Source organism: Pimephales promelas, chromosome 2 (assembly GCF_988280905.1).
Source record: "Pimephales promelas chromosome 2, fPimPro1.hap1.1, whole genome shotgun sequence".
Classification (NCBI taxonomy): domain Eukaryota; kingdom Metazoa; phylum Chordata; class Actinopteri; order Cypriniformes; family Leuciscidae; genus Pimephales; species Pimephales promelas.
Window position 1 is genome coordinate 12,397,853 of NC_142770.1, and position 16,867 is coordinate 12,414,719.

At 37.8% G+C, this 16,867-nt stretch overlaps 1 protein-coding gene and 3 long non-coding RNA genes across 4 annotated transcripts; 1 reads left to right on the top strand and 3 right to left on the bottom strand.

Annotated features, from left to right (window-relative positions):
- Positions 1–723: 723 nt before the first annotated feature.
- On the bottom strand, positions 724–6,137 carry LOC148995803 (uncharacterized). Its single transcript, XR_016169828.1, has 2 exons — positions 5,222–6,137; positions 724–1,639 (listed from the first exon to the last, which is right to left on the bottom strand). It is a non-coding gene; the product is annotated as an uncharacterized LOC148995803 (long non-coding RNA).
- A 589-nt stretch (positions 6,138–6,726) lies between these two features.
- Positions 6,727–10,433, bottom strand: LOC120495365 (uncharacterized). The gene is made up of 4 exons (XR_005626038.2): positions 9,786–10,433; positions 8,557–9,213; positions 6,971–8,482; positions 6,727–6,842 (listed from the first exon to the last, which is right to left on the bottom strand). It is a non-coding gene; the product is annotated as an uncharacterized LOC120495365 (long non-coding RNA).
- Positions 10,434–10,512: 79 nt separating this feature from the next.
- On the top strand, positions 10,513–16,867 carry rgmd (RGM domain family, member D). The gene is made up of 3 exons (XM_039694892.2): positions 10,513–10,647; positions 12,313–12,824; positions 15,395–16,867. Exons 1-3 carry the CDS (start codon positions 10,554–10,556, stop codon positions 16,082–16,084), a joined length of 1,296 nt encoding a protein of 431 aa, XP_039550826.2. The 5' UTR covers positions 10,513–10,553; the 3' UTR covers positions 16,085–16,867.
- LOC120495366 (uncharacterized) lies at positions 12,734–15,443 on the bottom strand. The gene is made up of 2 exons (XR_005626039.2): positions 15,368–15,443; positions 12,734–12,896 (listed from the first exon to the last, which is right to left on the bottom strand). It is a non-coding gene; the product is annotated as an uncharacterized LOC120495366 (long non-coding RNA).

The window sequence follows — 16,867 nt, forward strand, 5'->3', positions numbered from 1 at the left end:
TATGAGTTTCTTTTTTCTGCTGAAAAAAGACAAAATAAGGGATTTTGGGGGCCTGCTGTTTTGCAATGACATTCTTCAAAATATCCTCTTCAGGTTTGGAACATCATGGGAGTAAAAAAAAATCCATTTTTGGGTGAACTATTGCTTTAGAAGACTTGTAATTTAGTGTCTAAGTGGTATGGACTAATTTTATGATACTTTTACGACTTTTTAGAAACTTTACAACTTCTGGTATCCATTCCTGTTCATTGTTTGGACATTTGAAGTAAATTTCTTTGTTCATCAAAATGAACAAATTTTTTTCCGATTCATTTGGTTCATTCAACGAACGAAACGAACGAATTGACTCGGAAAAAGATTTGTTCATTTTGAACAGGAGAGTCACGAACTCTCATCACAGTACAGAGCAAGGCAATCATTTGAGCTTATAAAACTTAAACTTTGTTATATATTTATTAAATGAGCGATCGTTTCGCTTGACAAGACCCTTATTCATCGTCTGGAATTGTTTAAAGCCCTTTGAACAGTTTGCAGTTTGTACTGAAAGTGTCTTTTGGACCTTGAACCGTTTGGTTCCCACTGAAGTCCATTATATGAAGAAAAATGCTGGAATGTTTTCATCAAAAACCTTAATTTCTTTTTGATTGAAGAAAGAAAGACATGGATATCTTGGATGACATGGGGGTGAGTAAATTATCAGCAAAAGTTTTTTGAAAAGTGAAATTTTGTCCTCTTGTGGTGTCCTCAAAACGAGGCTCACGTACATAGACAGAAAATAACTTGTGAGACAACGTGAGCATTATTGTAGACTACAGCTCTATTTCTTGAAAATAATTTTGCCGAGTGATTATATAAGCAGTTGAATAGTCAGTGTGTGTGGCAAAAATCCTTTCAAGGCCAAAATTTGAAGGCTGGATTTACGATGTGCCACCAGAGGGATTAACTGGCTGTCGCTCATGTTTATTTATTCAAATGTTTGTTTTGGTTCAAGGCTTTTTTTGACGAATGTGCCGTGCGATGGATTTAAAGCGTGTGAAGACTGTACGGATTTCAACATCTCTGCTCCGCTGGGACGCTGACTGAGGGAAACGCTGATGAATATTTTTGACTTTCTTTCAGATTACGCAGGCTCAATGATTCACGTCGGAGGCTTGTCTTGTCACCAAATGAGCAACTGGGCCATAGATTGGCTCTCCGGGGGGGGGGGGGGTGCTGGTGTGTTTAGAATTATTGCATGGGCGTGGAGAGGATTTTATTTGTCTATCAGGTGGTATTGGGGGTGAACCCTTAAATCTGACAAATTGCTGAAAATTGCAGACATGCACTCAATCCTGTTTGGACGCTCTTGGCACATCTGGTTGTGATCTTGGCACAATCCCCCTACCCCCTTCCTCCTTCCTCCACAGCTCATTGCCATACTTTTTCCCTACCCTTGAGAAGAAAGAAGATGCTCTCCACTCTCTCACACGTTTTGGGTTGGGGGTCGCGCCTCGTCGATGAGTTGTTCGCAGATGTCTCACATTGAACATTCCTCTGTTCTTCTCAGCTTTGTGAGCAGTGGGTTTTAATTGAGAACTTGGGAGATGAACGCAGCACTGTGACACCGCTGAACATTTCAAAGGATCTCCGAATCTGGCAGCTGTAAACAAAGCAGATAAAAAGATAAATGTTCTTGCATTGGGCCCATACACAAATGATTAGTTGCCTACTTCAAAAGCGCCATGTTGGGGGCCTAGAATGCTTTGCATGGCCCATTGGGTATTAGGCTTGCCTGAGTGTGCTAGATTACTTCATTTTCTGTCCTCCTACAGCTTGTATACTGCAGATTTTAAGAGTGAACTACCCTTATGCATAGATAATGGCTTTTTAAGTGCAGTTAGAATTAAACAAAGAAGCTTAATAGCAGCTTCATAGGGTTTTCCTGAAGTTTCCATGGAGACAGTTTAAGTTTAATAGACTGTTGGTTCAAGTAATTGGAGAAACCACCTAACCACGACAACTTATGTTGGTAATTTTTTTTAAACATGGTTTTTGACAAGATTCCAAACAAACAAATACACAAGATAAGAGGTAGCCTATATTATAGGAACATTTATTTAATTATGTTAATAATTGCAATTCAAATATACATTAAATGTTAAAACATGTAATATAAAAATAATGAATTGATATAATAAATTGGAATCACATAGAAAGCTTTTAAAAGGTCTTGTCTAATAACAGCAGTTAACTTCCAGCTTCACATTGTTTGGCTAAATCTTTCGAACATAGCTGCTGAGTTCCTGAGCTCTCAAATTCCTTCTTTCTCAGTTTCCTGCCCTCAAACCAGCCGACCCCCTAACAGACCCCACCAACAACCCCCTCCCAATTGAGCCCATTTAAAAATGATGATGTCACCACTGCTCTGCTTTCCTTAATTTTTGCACTTCCATTGTTTTTAAATATTAACAGGTGCTGCACGGTCTCTTTTCCCAGCCATCTCGGATACTGTCACATCTGCTTCAGTTTGTTCTGTCCCTTTGTGAATTTGTTAACATACATGCGTGTTTCTTCGACAGACAGACAGACAGACAGATAGATAGATAGATAGATAGATAGATAGATAGATAGATAGATAGATAGATAGATAGATAGAAAAATGACAGACAGACAAATTATAGAAAGACAGAAAGAGACAGAGAGAGATAAATGACAGACAGATAGATCGATAGCTTCCATCATAATTCTGTTTTAAAATGCAACTGATAAACTTTGAGGGGGATCATTCCTTCTGAATCATTCTGCTTTCATAAACTTTAAAGCGCAGAAAAAAATCCTTATGGATAAAACTGCTGGACAGACCCCAGGGGTTTTACAAGCCAGAAGAGACATATAAGGCATTAACTAGAACTGTTCTGAATGCCTTGCACTGCAGCTGTGCACTAGCGCTACACAAAGCAGAACGAACATGATACACATTTCCAGTCACATCGTGGGATGCATAGCTGTAACAATAGAAATTCTGTTCTCCGAAAAAGCTGTGCCCACTCCCGCCCCGTCCCTCAAGGTCCACCCTACACCTGCTGCATGCAGTGAGGGCGAGGAACAGCTGGGGGCACGGTGGGACTGCATGTGTGTGAATGCATAAGTTTGTGCTGATGTATGTGCATGTGTTAAGCTTTACGCGTTTGTTTATCTGTTATTGCGCATAGCCATGCGCGCGTGGAGACTGGCATGAAGCGCTTGCTGTCGCCAGAGGCTTTGGTCGGATGGATTCTTCTCATACAGAGAGATTCGGAAAAAATGTGAAGCGAGCGAGAGATTACGCGGCTTCTCCATCCAACGCCATCTCAAATCCAATGGTGCCATGATGCTGCTACTGTTTAGGCCCCTTTTGTCCATAGAAATGTTTGTCATGTCTTAAAGCATTGTCGCTATAGCATGCGTCAAATTTGGTCCCTGGATTCATCAATGGAAAAGAATGCTTGTTTCTGTGTGAGCACGAAATGTGCATTAGACTGAGGATTACTTGTTGAAATAGCAATGGATCAACTCAAAGGCAACACTGGCTTGATTTGTAATCACTGCCATCTGAATGAATGGCCAGAGCAGCTGTCTATTTGAACAGCTGCCTGAGCAAAAAAAGATTTTATAGAAACTAAAAAAGAATCTGGACAAAATTAGCACGCTTAAAAACCTTGAGTGATGCAGTTTAGCTTTGATAGATAGATAGATAGATAGATAGATAGATAGATAGATAGATAGATAGATAGATAGATAGATAGATAGATAGATAGATAGATAGATAGATAGATAGATAGATAGATAGATAGATAGATAGAAAGACAGAGAGGTAGGCAGGCATATAGACAGACAGACAAATATATTGTTGGTTTAACTTAAAAAGATTAAGTAACCTGGTTGCCTTAAAATTTTAAGTTGATTGAAATGGAAAAAGTGAGTTAATACAATGGAGATTGATTTAATCATCAGAAACTCAAAAAATAAGTTATCTGAACTAAATAAATTATTTAAGTTGATTTAACAAAAGAGAAAATGTTGTGTGACAAATCTTGATTTTTTTTTACAGTGCAGACAATTATAAAATAATAGATGTCCCATAAAGTATACCGGCAGATGCCACTTGAGTTTAATTGCTGCATCTAATGCAATGCCAATCATTTTAAGGTGTGACTTAAGTGTCCAAATACTTTTCTGAGCCCCTATACATTTGCTGTAAGACTACAATGACCATTGTAGAATATGGGACGCTGGCCAAAGACGACATATGTTGTCAAATCCTTTGAATGTGTATAAATGTGTATGTGTGTGTGTGCTAGTGTGTTCAGGATTTTTTCATCTTTTTTTCCAAACCCGCCCTTACCCGATATGTAGGAATTAGCGTACATTGCTTAACTACAAACCAACCCTAATCAAAGTGCCGATTCTTTAAAAAGACAGCTGTTGTCATGTGCTTTAATTCACAGCTATCTCCCTTTGTCAAGCAAAGCTGGACACAGTTGTCTGGTCGAGGCAGCAAGGGAACAGGGGTTAACTGACTTCTCTCGGTGAAATGGTGTTTTACACATCCATGCCACATGCCCATCAGTCACAAAAATCAGAGGTAAGTTCCATTTCATCTTTCTACCATTCGCTTTGGGACTAGCAATGCCATTACTCATGTCATTCGATACTTAGTGGCCCTTAAAGTGAACCCTTGGTTGTTACTACAGTAAAGCTGGGTTGCCTGTGGTGCTGTTTTAGGATTTTAAGCCTGAAACTTCTCTGTTATGCACTTTGTTCAGAAAACAAATGCTTTAAATGCAGAGTTTAGTCAATTTATATATATTATAAATTGTATTATATATATATGTATATATATTATATATATATATATATATATATATATATGTATTATATTATATATTATATATTATAAATATTATATTATATAATTTATAGTAGTATGAAATGTCAGTGTCAAGCATTGGAAAATCTCTGTCATATGCATTTTAGAGTTTAGACAAACTTATACTAGAAGTTAAGTTGAATTGGTGAATTGTTGAAGAATGATTTTCTTCTTTCCACAAGGAATAGCATAATGCAAATTTTAAAGAAAAGTATATCTATCTATTATTTATTATTTTAATATATTATTTTAAATAAGTTGAATTTTATTTTAAATAAAATAAAAGTGGAATCTTAAATATACTTTAAATAATGTTAAATGTTTCTTACTCACCTTCATGTTGTTCCAAATCTGTCAATTTTTTCTTAAAAAAAAAAAATGGTTGTCAGTGTTTTACAATGGTATAAAACAGATATCAATTTTTCGAAAGGTTGGTAGATCAACATTTTATCAAAAAATGAAATACAGTTTATTACTGTAAATTTCAAGTTAAGTCTGTAAAACCATTAACGTTCCTACCGTATTTTTAACTGTAAAGTTATGGCAACCACAGCTGCCGTTTTTTTTACCGTAAAAATTACGGTTTTATTTTTTACAGTGTAGAAGCAATGTATGTTTGTTCTTTTGAGTCAGATCTTTTCAACAAATCAGTTTACAAAACTGGTCGAAATGACTGGTTCACAAATGGGACTGATTCGTTTCTTAAATTCACCTGACTCAATTATTTGGTTGTACAGGTTAATAGTCCAATGGAGGAGACGATTACCCGTGAGTAACTACTACAGTAAAATTTTAGCCTATTTCTTGTGCAAATCTACTATTTGACAATAGAAGATTTGGAATATAGAGCTCAAGTTGTAGAGTGTACCACTTTTTGAAACTTGAAAATAGGTAGAATAGTGAGCTCTTCATTACAGAGAAATTTGTCCTTTCTTAAACTTGGCGACTGGAGGAGTGGCACAGCTGCCATCCACTGAGATGAGTTTGGTAGAGGTAAACTTCAGTACTTTAGGCAATCGAAAAATCATCGGCTAAGGCCAAAATTCTCAAAAGATGAATACAGCTCTATCGAATGTATTGTGTTCCCATGGCTTGAGCCCGGGGCTGGACTTGAAGGTCTGGGAGTGGGAGTCGCGTTTGATTCCACAGATTTATTTGGTCATAGAATGCTCCCACAGCTGAGAGGTTTGAAACGAGAGCCTGAGCAGGTGCTGTTGTGGGAGGGAGAGAGAGAGCGAGAGAACTTTAAGAGTTTTCATTGCTTCCCTCTTGCATTTTTCCCTTCTTGCATCAGTTATTGTGCCGTGTACTTCAGAGAAAATGTTTGAAGAGACTATATGCACCTCTAAAGAGTCATTTTCGAACTGCAATTAGTGCATGTAAACATGCACTGTAAAAATTTACAATCAAGTACAATCAATTTGGATGTTGAGTCATTTCAACTTAAATTACATTTAAATTGTTGTAAAATGTAAAAATATATGTTGTCACAACTTAATCATATAAAGTTTTACTAAAAAGTATTGTTGGTTTAACCTGGCTGCCTTAAAAATGTAAGTTCATTGAAATGGAAGTTGATCGAACAAATGTAGGAAACTTGAGTTTACACTAAAAAAATCATGTTGGTTCAACTTAAAAACATAAGTAACTTAGTAGCCTTAAAATTTTAAGTTCGTTGAAATGGAAAAATTGAATTAATACAATGAAGGAGAACTTACAGTGAGTCTACTGTATTTATATATATAAAAAAAACGTTGATCAAACAAATGTAGGGAACTTGATTTTAAGAAAATGTAATATTAAGTCAACTTTTAGACCATTTGGAATAAGGAACTCACCCAAAAAAAATGTTGTTCCAAACCAGTCTGGCCTTCTTTCTTCTGTGGTACACAGAAAATATATCTTGAAAACGGTCTCAGTGTTTTCGGTGTTGTTTTGGACCCCACTGATATGGCTGAGAGAGAAAAAAAAAGAGTTCTTCTTTAAATAAAGAGACCTTTCAATCTCCAGACCACACCTAAGTTGCTTAAACTTATAACCAAAACTTGTTTGAGTTAGATAAAACATCTTGAGTGGACTTACCTTGAAATGTTTTATGTTGTATGTATATGGCTGTTAATCGGAAACCTAAAGTTCAACAACAAAGTGTTTTGGATTCACCTATTGTCAGGTATGGATGGAAGCAGCTCAGAGTTGATCCCACAGATTGCCTTCGCTTAAGCTCAGCCTTTCTTAGAGACGAGATCTAAAGCTTCTCCTCATTCTGCCTTTGTTTACTTCCTCTATCTTTCTTCACCAAACTGAGAAGACCTTATGACCCTGACTCTAAGGTTACTTGTGTGTTTATCTTTTTAAAAAGAACTGAGCTTGACACTATGTCAACAGCATCTCTTGAGCAGAAGGAAACAGCTTTAAGGGGGAGTGAGAAAAAAAAAGGATTGGTGTTTGACAGCGCACCACCTGAAATTAGGTGCAAATGCTTACTACTTTCAGTCTGAACCCAACAATGTCAGTGCACAGAAACTCTTTTCAAATGCAACTACTTTTCCAATGTACTTCAAGTGCAATCATTACAAATTAATACACAACAATTCTCAGGTAGAAAGCAATCCACTTGGGCCCACATAGAACTTATCTTTCCGGACCCCCTAGGGCTCAGTTGGGCATCAATCAAGCCAGTTAAGTGGGATCCTTGAGCAGAGATGGTATCAGTGGCAGCCTCTTACAGGCACACACTTCTGTCCCTGTTATCTATGGTAATTGCTCTGAGACTCTATCACCAGTGCAGCAAATCTCTCCTCTGTGACTCAAATGCACTACTGAAAAAAAGTTTCGTTTTAGCCTAACAGTGTGGGTAAACACATTTTTAGGCCTCATTTCTCACAGTTGCACAGTTGAAGGACACTAGACACCACTTTCAACATCCGTATTTTTCATGCATTCGTATTTTTAAGAGGCTTCAAAAGCTGTGTCCAATCAAACCTTTTGATATTTTGGCAAGTACATAAAATAATACAATCTAGTCTTAGTTAATGATAACAACTGGGCAGGACCTGTCAGTGGCCCAATATTCCAGTGCCCTCCATACCAAAATGTGATGGGCCTAATAAGAAAAACAAGCAGCGCGGTGTGGAGCTGCTCCCACAGAGTGAGCACCTTAATGAGGACCATATGGAGCTGCCCAGACATACAGTCAGTGGAAACCCAATGCCTCTTCCTCTTTTTCTTCCCTCTCCTACTCTCCTTCTGTCACTTCCCTGCCTCTCTGTCTCTCACTCTTACGTCCACTTTCGAATTTATAGATGAACAAAACTTCAGGCGATTGTTTTCTTAATGATTACGTGTGCAGTTTTTTCACCTTTAAAAACGTTCGCCAGCTTAATATGCAGAGACAACTCTAAGTTTGTAAGTCCCTTGAAAAGTGTAAACACCGGCTCTGTGGCGTAATGAAAACATTGCTATGTTTGTTTTTACATCCCGACTATCCCAACCAGCCCGACCACAGCAACAACAGCTCAACCAATGGTGTGAGTTTGGGCTGTTTTTTTATTTTTTTTTTCAGCCAATGACAGATGAGGGGAGTCTTTGGGAAACCTGTTAGAAAAGAATCAGTATTCAATTCCATTGGCTAATGGTTTGTCTCATTTTATTTCACTTCTTTTTCTTACCTTACGCGGAGTAGGAGTTCTGGGCTTTTAGCAAATGACCTTCTTCTCCTCTCTTCCCAATACTTCATCTCACTCTCTGTCAAAAAAAAATGTAGTTTCTTTATTTCTCTGGTTTCTCAAATGGAGACTCTCCGTCCCCTCTCACTGGCCTGGCATTCAGTCCTGCCATGAAGCGGATGGCTAATTTTACCAGACTGACCTCATTCCACTATTGTATAAGAACAAGTGAGTCAGTGTCAGGAGAAATGTACTGGCTTATCCCTTCTTTTCCGTTCCTTTCTTTTCTCTTTCTCATTTTTCTTTCTTTTTTTTCCTGATTCATCTTTGTAATTGACTCCCTCCCTTCTTGTTTCAACCAGAGGAATATGTATATTCGCTGGGTCATGCAATGTAATATGCTCACAAATGTGGAGGAAAGAAAGAACCCTTTCTCCACCCATCAGCCTTGTCAAGTCGTCTACTGGCTTGAGGTGCTTGTAAGGGGCTCACTGATCCATCCACCTGAGTGAATGAGGTTTTTGCTTCAGTGGCCAGATTCTGAATGATGCCTCTGTAGTATCAATACCACTATAGGCCTGAGACAGGAATGACTTCATGGGGCAGCCAGTTCTCCAAAATTAGTAGTCATTACTAGTACCATTGCCCATGCACAGATTCCTGTAAGGGAGAATGAAATGCAGTTAAATCAGACTTCAAGTGATAAAAACCAACTTGTGAAGATAAAATGTAATAACAATGTAATCTCAATGTATTTTTAATATATATTTATACTAGAGCTGCACGATTATTTGATAAATCACTGATCCAGAGAGAGGATGTCATGTATACATTATTTTCAACCACACAGTATCATTATTTCTTTGTTACAAACATTCGAAATGAATCATTTATTCAAGAGATTTGTTCAAAAAGCTGATTCATCCTGTCACGAAACAAGTCAAGTCTATAGAAATGAGTCATTGAATCATTCATTCATTCAAAATATAAAATAATAATTCAAATTAATTAAATATATTTTTTTTTTTGACTGCAGCACATTTTGTCAAAACCTGTAATAAATCACACATTAATTTGTTGGGTTGTCTATTCAGAATTGTGGGATAATTGTAATCGATCATTTTAAAACAAAAGATATTCAAGATTCTCAATTAATCCAGAATCATGCAGCTCTAATATTTATATACACACATATAAAAAAAATTAGCTATTAAATCAAAATTAATGTATACCTTTTGTGTTTGCTCCAAGGGTACGGTTTCAATGGACCCTCAAAACCCTTTAAAACGGTAAGCAATATATTGTTTTGTTTCCATAATAACAATGTAACCTCATATGTCAAAGCACTAACCGCAAACATGATCAAACCGTAACCAGCTCAAAGTAGTTCAACAAATATATTACACTGGAGAATGAAGGATTAGCATCCTGAAGCCCATCATGAAACTGAACCCTCAGGCTCGGCTAAGCTATTTTCATTTCTTCAGATCAGAATAAGCTTTGTAGACTTTAGCTGTCCAAAGACATGCTCTTGAGGGTTATTCCCATGCCTGTTTTGGTATGTTTAATTCTTTATCAGTTCCGAAAAGGGCATTTTCTATAAATAAAAATAAAGTATTGGTCTGGATTTTACTATTTGACTAAAAACAACTTCATTCCAGGCATGGCAACATTTAACCAATGACAATCACTGTTTTTTAAAAAAACGAGACTTGTTCTGTTGTACAACCTTAAAATTACATTTTCTCTTATTGACAAAATTGTTGATTCTTTGATTTGCTTATGTTGCACTGCATAACTCCTATAAAGACGTGACTGAGCACTTGTCAGCATTCATGGAGAGGGCTGGCGACTAGAAGCTCCTCCCAAGCGATGCTTTCAGCACTTTTCCTTTGAATGACAGTGGCTGGGGAAGGGAATGAAAAAGTTGTGTGATTTTTCGCAGCCTCTACGCCGATGAGCAGCAGTTGGAGAACTGCAATCAAACTGAATGGATTGGCATGGGGAGAAGCGGCACTCTCAACCTGGCTAAGCGGCAGCTTTGGGACTGGATTTGTCTTTTAGTGGTTTCTATGTGCCTGTTACTCCGACCAGGTAAATCTTTTTCCTTTTTTTTTCGCTCTTATTTTGCATGCACACATCACGGGACGAGCGATGCTATGGAAAAAATACACTGTCGTTTTGAGTGAAGTGGTTTAATCTAGTTACAACTATAAAATGTATTTTTAAACTTTAAACGCACTATTTAATGCAATCGGCCATCACTAATATTAATGAGCTATTTCATATGCATTTAGTTCTTCTCTAGGCCAAAGTTGTGCAGCTAACTCGCTAGCAAATCAGCGCCGTGTTTGTGAAAGATGTAACGTTAAACCCAGTATATTATTTTAAATACTGGCAGTGAAAACCAAATGTTATAACTTACTTGCCTTCTAAAAGATGTCCGAGGTGAATCTTTACAATGTAGTACTGGTATTTACGCGTATTGCAGAGTTCAGTTAGATAACGTTATTGTATTAGTTTGGGCAAAACTTTGGCTAACCTGGCTAGCTTCTCGCCGTGTCGATTTTTAAAGCTGTTTACTTCGAAACAGCCCGTGACTGTTGACGATGAAAGTGAGACTTAATGAGTAAGGAATAATCTATGTGTGAACTTGAACAGCAAATTTTACGTTACTCGCGCGTTTTAACCGCCTACGCCTCTGAGAGAGAAGCACGCGCAGGATGTTTTTGTGTGTGTGTGTGTGTGTGTGTGTAGCTCGACTGTTTTTAACGTAAGCGAATGACAAAAAAATTTTATCTAACAGATTATTTTTTTTGTTATTGTTAAGTAAATAGTTATTAGACTACAATAACAAAACATTCATAATTAATGATTTAATATATATGTATTCATTAATAATTTAACATTAGTCATATGTTTAACGTGTATGTAAATGTATACAATTTTAGACTGAAATACAACTTTGTCTAAATATAAAAAACCTCATAATTTAAAGGGTTTAGGTATTGTTTACAAGTCTGTATGATGGCCCACGAATTCACAAAATATACAATCTGAGGAAAGTTAGGCTCTATCAAACTTTTTCTCTTTTTTTGACATCCTGACAGATCACTATTTTACCATGTGTTTACAAACTTAGTCTAGCTAACTAGCAGGAAAATGTACATGGACACCACACACTATGCTCTGTCTCACACATTTACATATCTTATCACATAGCCTACATTTTGCATTAATTTCCACAGAGTTGTAGTTGTGTGGATGAGGATTATTGTAGAAAATAAACTGTATTTGGCATTAATGGCATTACTCGCACAATACACTAAAGTCATGGAAATGCATTGGTCAAAAGGTGTGGAAACCCTGTAGAATACAATTACTGTTTATTCGTAAAGGGAGTTGTTAATATTTTTTACTTATGATACCGAAATTCTCATTTGTTATTGTTGGGCCTCTATTCATAGCTTGTAAAAGTCATCATATGAAATTAAGGAGTTTCACACCTTTGTTAGACCATAAAGCATTCAAGACGAGGAAAGCAATCGCCAGCTTGTAGTTCATTGGTTGCCTCGCGTAGCAAGTGACAGAATGACAAAATACAGCAGTTCTGTAGCTGTTAAAGAGGTTTAGTGTATAGATCGCCAAGCCTAAGAACTTTAATTATGTATATCTCCATCACCAACCAACCATCAAATAATGCTTCTCTCAGTTGTAAATGTGTCTCATTAATGCCTAATTCCTCTTGATTCTCAACAGTGTTCTGCCAAACATGTCGAATTCAGCGCTGTAATGCAGAGTACGTGGCCTCATTCTCACCCTCCGGTGGCTTGCAAGAGGAGGTGCTTCCAGATGTGGACTACTGCATCGCTCTGAGGGCCTACTCGTTGTGTACGCGTCGCACGGCTCGTGGTTGTAGGGGGGACTTGGTGTACCACTCCGCTGTATTCCGTATTAAAGAGCTCTTTGCACAGCACAACTGCTCAAGCGACGGCCCAACGTCGTCGGCTAAAGCACCCAGCACTTCCAAGCCGCCAGTGGTGGACATCTGCAACTATGAAAGCAGGGTGCTCGCCTCAGGACCGGCGGCCCAACAGAAAAAGTACGGACATTGTGGATTATTCGGCGATCCTCACTTGCGGACTTTTCGAGATGAGTTCCAGACATGTAGGGTTGAGGGAGCCTGGCCTCTCATCCACAACCGATACCTTTCAGTTCAAGTCACAAACGTACCGGTGGTTGAAGGCTCCAGTGCTACAGCAACCAACAAGGTTAGTTGTATAAACAGCCTTCCTGTTCAGAAGCAGTGTCTGATACTCGTTGTTTTATGAGAATGGGTAGTTCTGAAACCCAGTGCAAGTGATAAAAATGTGAAAAACAAAAGAAAATGGTCATTATTTATAAACCTCTTCTGCAGAACACAAAATATATTTAGAAGAATTTTTCATTTTTGTATCCATACAATGAAAGTCAATGGGGTCCAAAACCTACATTTTTTGGACCCCATTGACTTTCACTGTAAAGAGAAAAACACTTTATTTCAAAATATCTTCTTCCACAGAAGAACGCAAGTCACATTGCTTTGGAAATCACAAGGAAACTGAACTTTTCCTTTAATACCATATAAACGTGAATGCCAAATTACATTAGTTTATAATGTATTATAGAATTACTGATATAGATTAGATTACCAAATAAATGCAACTGAAACTTAAGGGGGAAATGTTATTCCATGGTCCAAAGAAATAGTTCAAACCAAAAGCTTAAGAGAGATAGTCAGTCAAAATATGATGTCATTAGGGGGATATTTTTCTCTCTTCTATTAAGGGACGTGGAGTTAGACTCTTGAACCGTGGCGACTATGCAGGACCAAAAGACTATAATAGAATCAGCTGTTTCACAAAGAGTTTTAAATGATTCAGTTTCCAGTTACAGTCAGTTAGTTCCTGGAAGATTAACAGACATGAAGTGTTACGGTAATATAGGAATGACAATGTCTGTGTATTTTCATTAAGTAATATAACACCAGGGGCACATACAACTTCACAGCGCCATACACTTTGTTGAAATCAGTGGCCCCTGAAAGATTTTTAAAGTGTTTATGAGAATAATTGTTTAAGGATTTCTCATTGGCCCAAGAAGAGCTCATAAGCCGCATAGCTCATCGACACAACTCATTTTTATTCATTGAGTTCCATCAGTGCTATTTATTTAGCCTTAAATGTAGTGGATATACTTGGACTAATTATGACTAAATCTTTTTGACAGTTGATGGTTTACAGCTCCATGACCTGAACAGAGTTTTCTAAAATTGTGCCGTTGGATATTCCATTGATTAATCACTGACTTTTACAATAGAGACTGGCTGACGAGCCCAAATTGTCAGTCTGGGGGTTTCTCTGTTCTTCTACTGCCATCATGTGGAGACAACTATTTTTCCTCAATCTTCTTCACTCTTGCGAGCTCTCTTCCAGCGTTATTCTACTATTATTTATATACTGCTATAGATTATATTAGTATAGTATATATTATATTAGTATACATACGTTTTTGTTAATATTTTGAATTTGCTGCTATTTTGTATATTCCTTTTATGTTAAAGTTTTAATAATTTTGTTATGTGCTTTTGTAATTTTTAGGTTTCTGTGTGGTTTAAAATATTACTATTGTTTTTAGGTTTAAATTATATTGATTGATTATTGTTTTTAATTCAGCTTTAATTCAAAATGTTTTGGGTAATTTTCTCATCCACGTTACATCATTTTCCTCATCAAATTTAGTTTAGATTTTTGGCCTTTTCACCATTTTATAAATGGAGATTTAAAAAAAAAAGAAAGAAATAATTTGTCCGTCCACACTGCACAATGTGAGACAATCACAGCCCATCAGAACATTTTTGATTTTTAATAGATTGGTATCATATAATTCAATAAAGTGTAGCAGGAGCTTGGGCCAATGAGGTCGCTGTTGGTTTGGATGCTTCATTTGTTTGTTTTACCATATTTGGCTCAGTGTTGTTATATTTAAGTAAATCTTAAACTATTAATAATGTTTATGTTAATTGATATAAATCTGAAATAAAATAGGTTTAAGTCAAAGATCTAAAATTGAAATATAAAAAAAACTAAACAAAAAAATGTCAAAAGTGCATGAACAAAATAACTAAAACTTAATAAACAATAAAACACGCAAATACAAGCTAATTCAGAAAACGAATCTACACTATAACAGTATAAATCATTTCAAAACACCACTGACCAGGGCTGCGTTTCTCAAAATCATTGTGAGATAAGTTGAGCGTAGAGATCATTGGTGCCAATAGTTCTGCTTTTGAGAAACATAGCCCTAGTTAACTTAAAGGGATACTCCACTTTTTTGGAAATAGGCTCATTTTATCACTCCCCAAGAGTTAAACAGTTGGGTTTCACCATTTTCGAATCCATTCAGACGATTTTCTGATATTTAGAAGTATTTCAGTAACCAGACAGTTTCTGGTCTTGACTTCAATAGTATATATTTTTTGTCTTACTATGGAAGTCAATGAGACCAGAAACTGTCTGGTAACTGATATTCTTCTAAATGTCAAATAATCGGCTGAATGGTTTTGCAAAACAGTAAAACCCAACTGTTTAACTCTTGGGGAGTGGTAAAATGAGCCTATTTCCAAAAAAAATGGACTATCCCTTTAAGATGCGTCGCACCATATCGTTTTTAAAGCAAAAATTAGGCTGCACAAAAACACAATGTTGAAACAATCCTCAAGCCGATTGAAAGCAATTTCATGTATTGATTTTCCGCGTGTGCTATTACTCACCATTTCCCTGTTTAATCTCCCCCGCAGATAACCGTCATCTTCAAGTCCTATCACGACTGCACCGAGCAGAAGGTGTACCAGGCCACCACCGAGGACCTGCCGTCAGCGTTCCAGGACGGCACGCGGAGCGGTGGGAAAGGAGACGGCTTGTGGATCGTGGAGGGTAGCGGAGGTCTAGGCATACGGCAGGTGAAGATCCACGCTCGCTACCTGGGCACGTCCATCATCGTGAGGCAGGTGGGCCGCTACCTGACGTTCGCCATCCGCATGCCCGAGGACTTGGCGGAGGAGAACGGCGGCCTGCAGCTGTGTCTTCACGGGTGTCCCCGCAGCGAGGTCATCAAAGCTCACGTGCTCAACCGGCAGCAGAGCCTGCGTCCGCCGCGACTCACGGGCGGTTGGTACGGGGAGGACGGCGGCGGCGAGCTTCAGCCGGGACTCTCGCCGCACGTGGACATGTTAGAACGCGCGACCACGAAGTGTCGAGAGATGCTGCAGGTGGAGGATGTTTATTTCCAGTCGTGCGTGTTCGATCTCCTCACGACAGGCGACCCAGAGTTCTCCATGGCAGCGTATGGCGCCCTGGAGGACCTTAAGGCACTTCCGCCCAGCACTCTGAAACAAAGTTTGCCTAGGACTCCACCGATTTATAGTACAGGAACGATAGTTACACCTTCAGTTTTCACAGTGCTGGTTCTTCTGCTGCTGTTGAACTGAAGGAGCTGGTCTAGACGCCAGCTTGAAGATGGATACCCAACCAGCCAGACGGTTCCGTCAACCGTGAAACCCTCCTGGAAAGACAATCAAACTGACTTCAAACTGTCTGCAGAGTTAAGACTGATCCGAAAGGACTCACTTCCATTTAAACAAGCAGTGTTTTATTTCTTCAGAACGGATGATGGCCTCATGCTTTTTGAATGTGAAATCGACAAAGGCGATCTCGAATCTGGAAACAATGAAGGCAGCTAACATGCATATCTATTAGGTTATCGCAGATTGAAAAGTGGAAATTGTTGATACAGATGTGACGATAATAGATGAAATTATCGTAAAAGACACGTAGTATGTCCTATAATGCACAAATTCTTCCAGAATCACACGAGTTTAGGCGCACTTCAAACTTTCTACTCGGACACAGGAAAATATATGTTATTTACACGGGATCCAACAACTACATGAAATGCTACCTATATCCATATATTTTTGGTTCTGGGTCCACACATCCACACACAAAGCTACAGCCACGGTAGAAAAGACCTCTTCAAGCTGCTCTGCTTATTAAGGAGAAAACAAAACAAATTCTTTATATAATAATATATTGAAAGAGTGTATATATGTGTTTTATATGTGTACATTCACCTGTGTATAGTTGTTTTAAATGTGATGTTTTGAAGCAGTTTCATCTAGTTAGATAATTTAGTTTGTATAAAACATAACTAATATGTGGTATATATTGTGTAATCTGTTGCTTTCCATATTAAAAAAAAGTTGTGACTACCT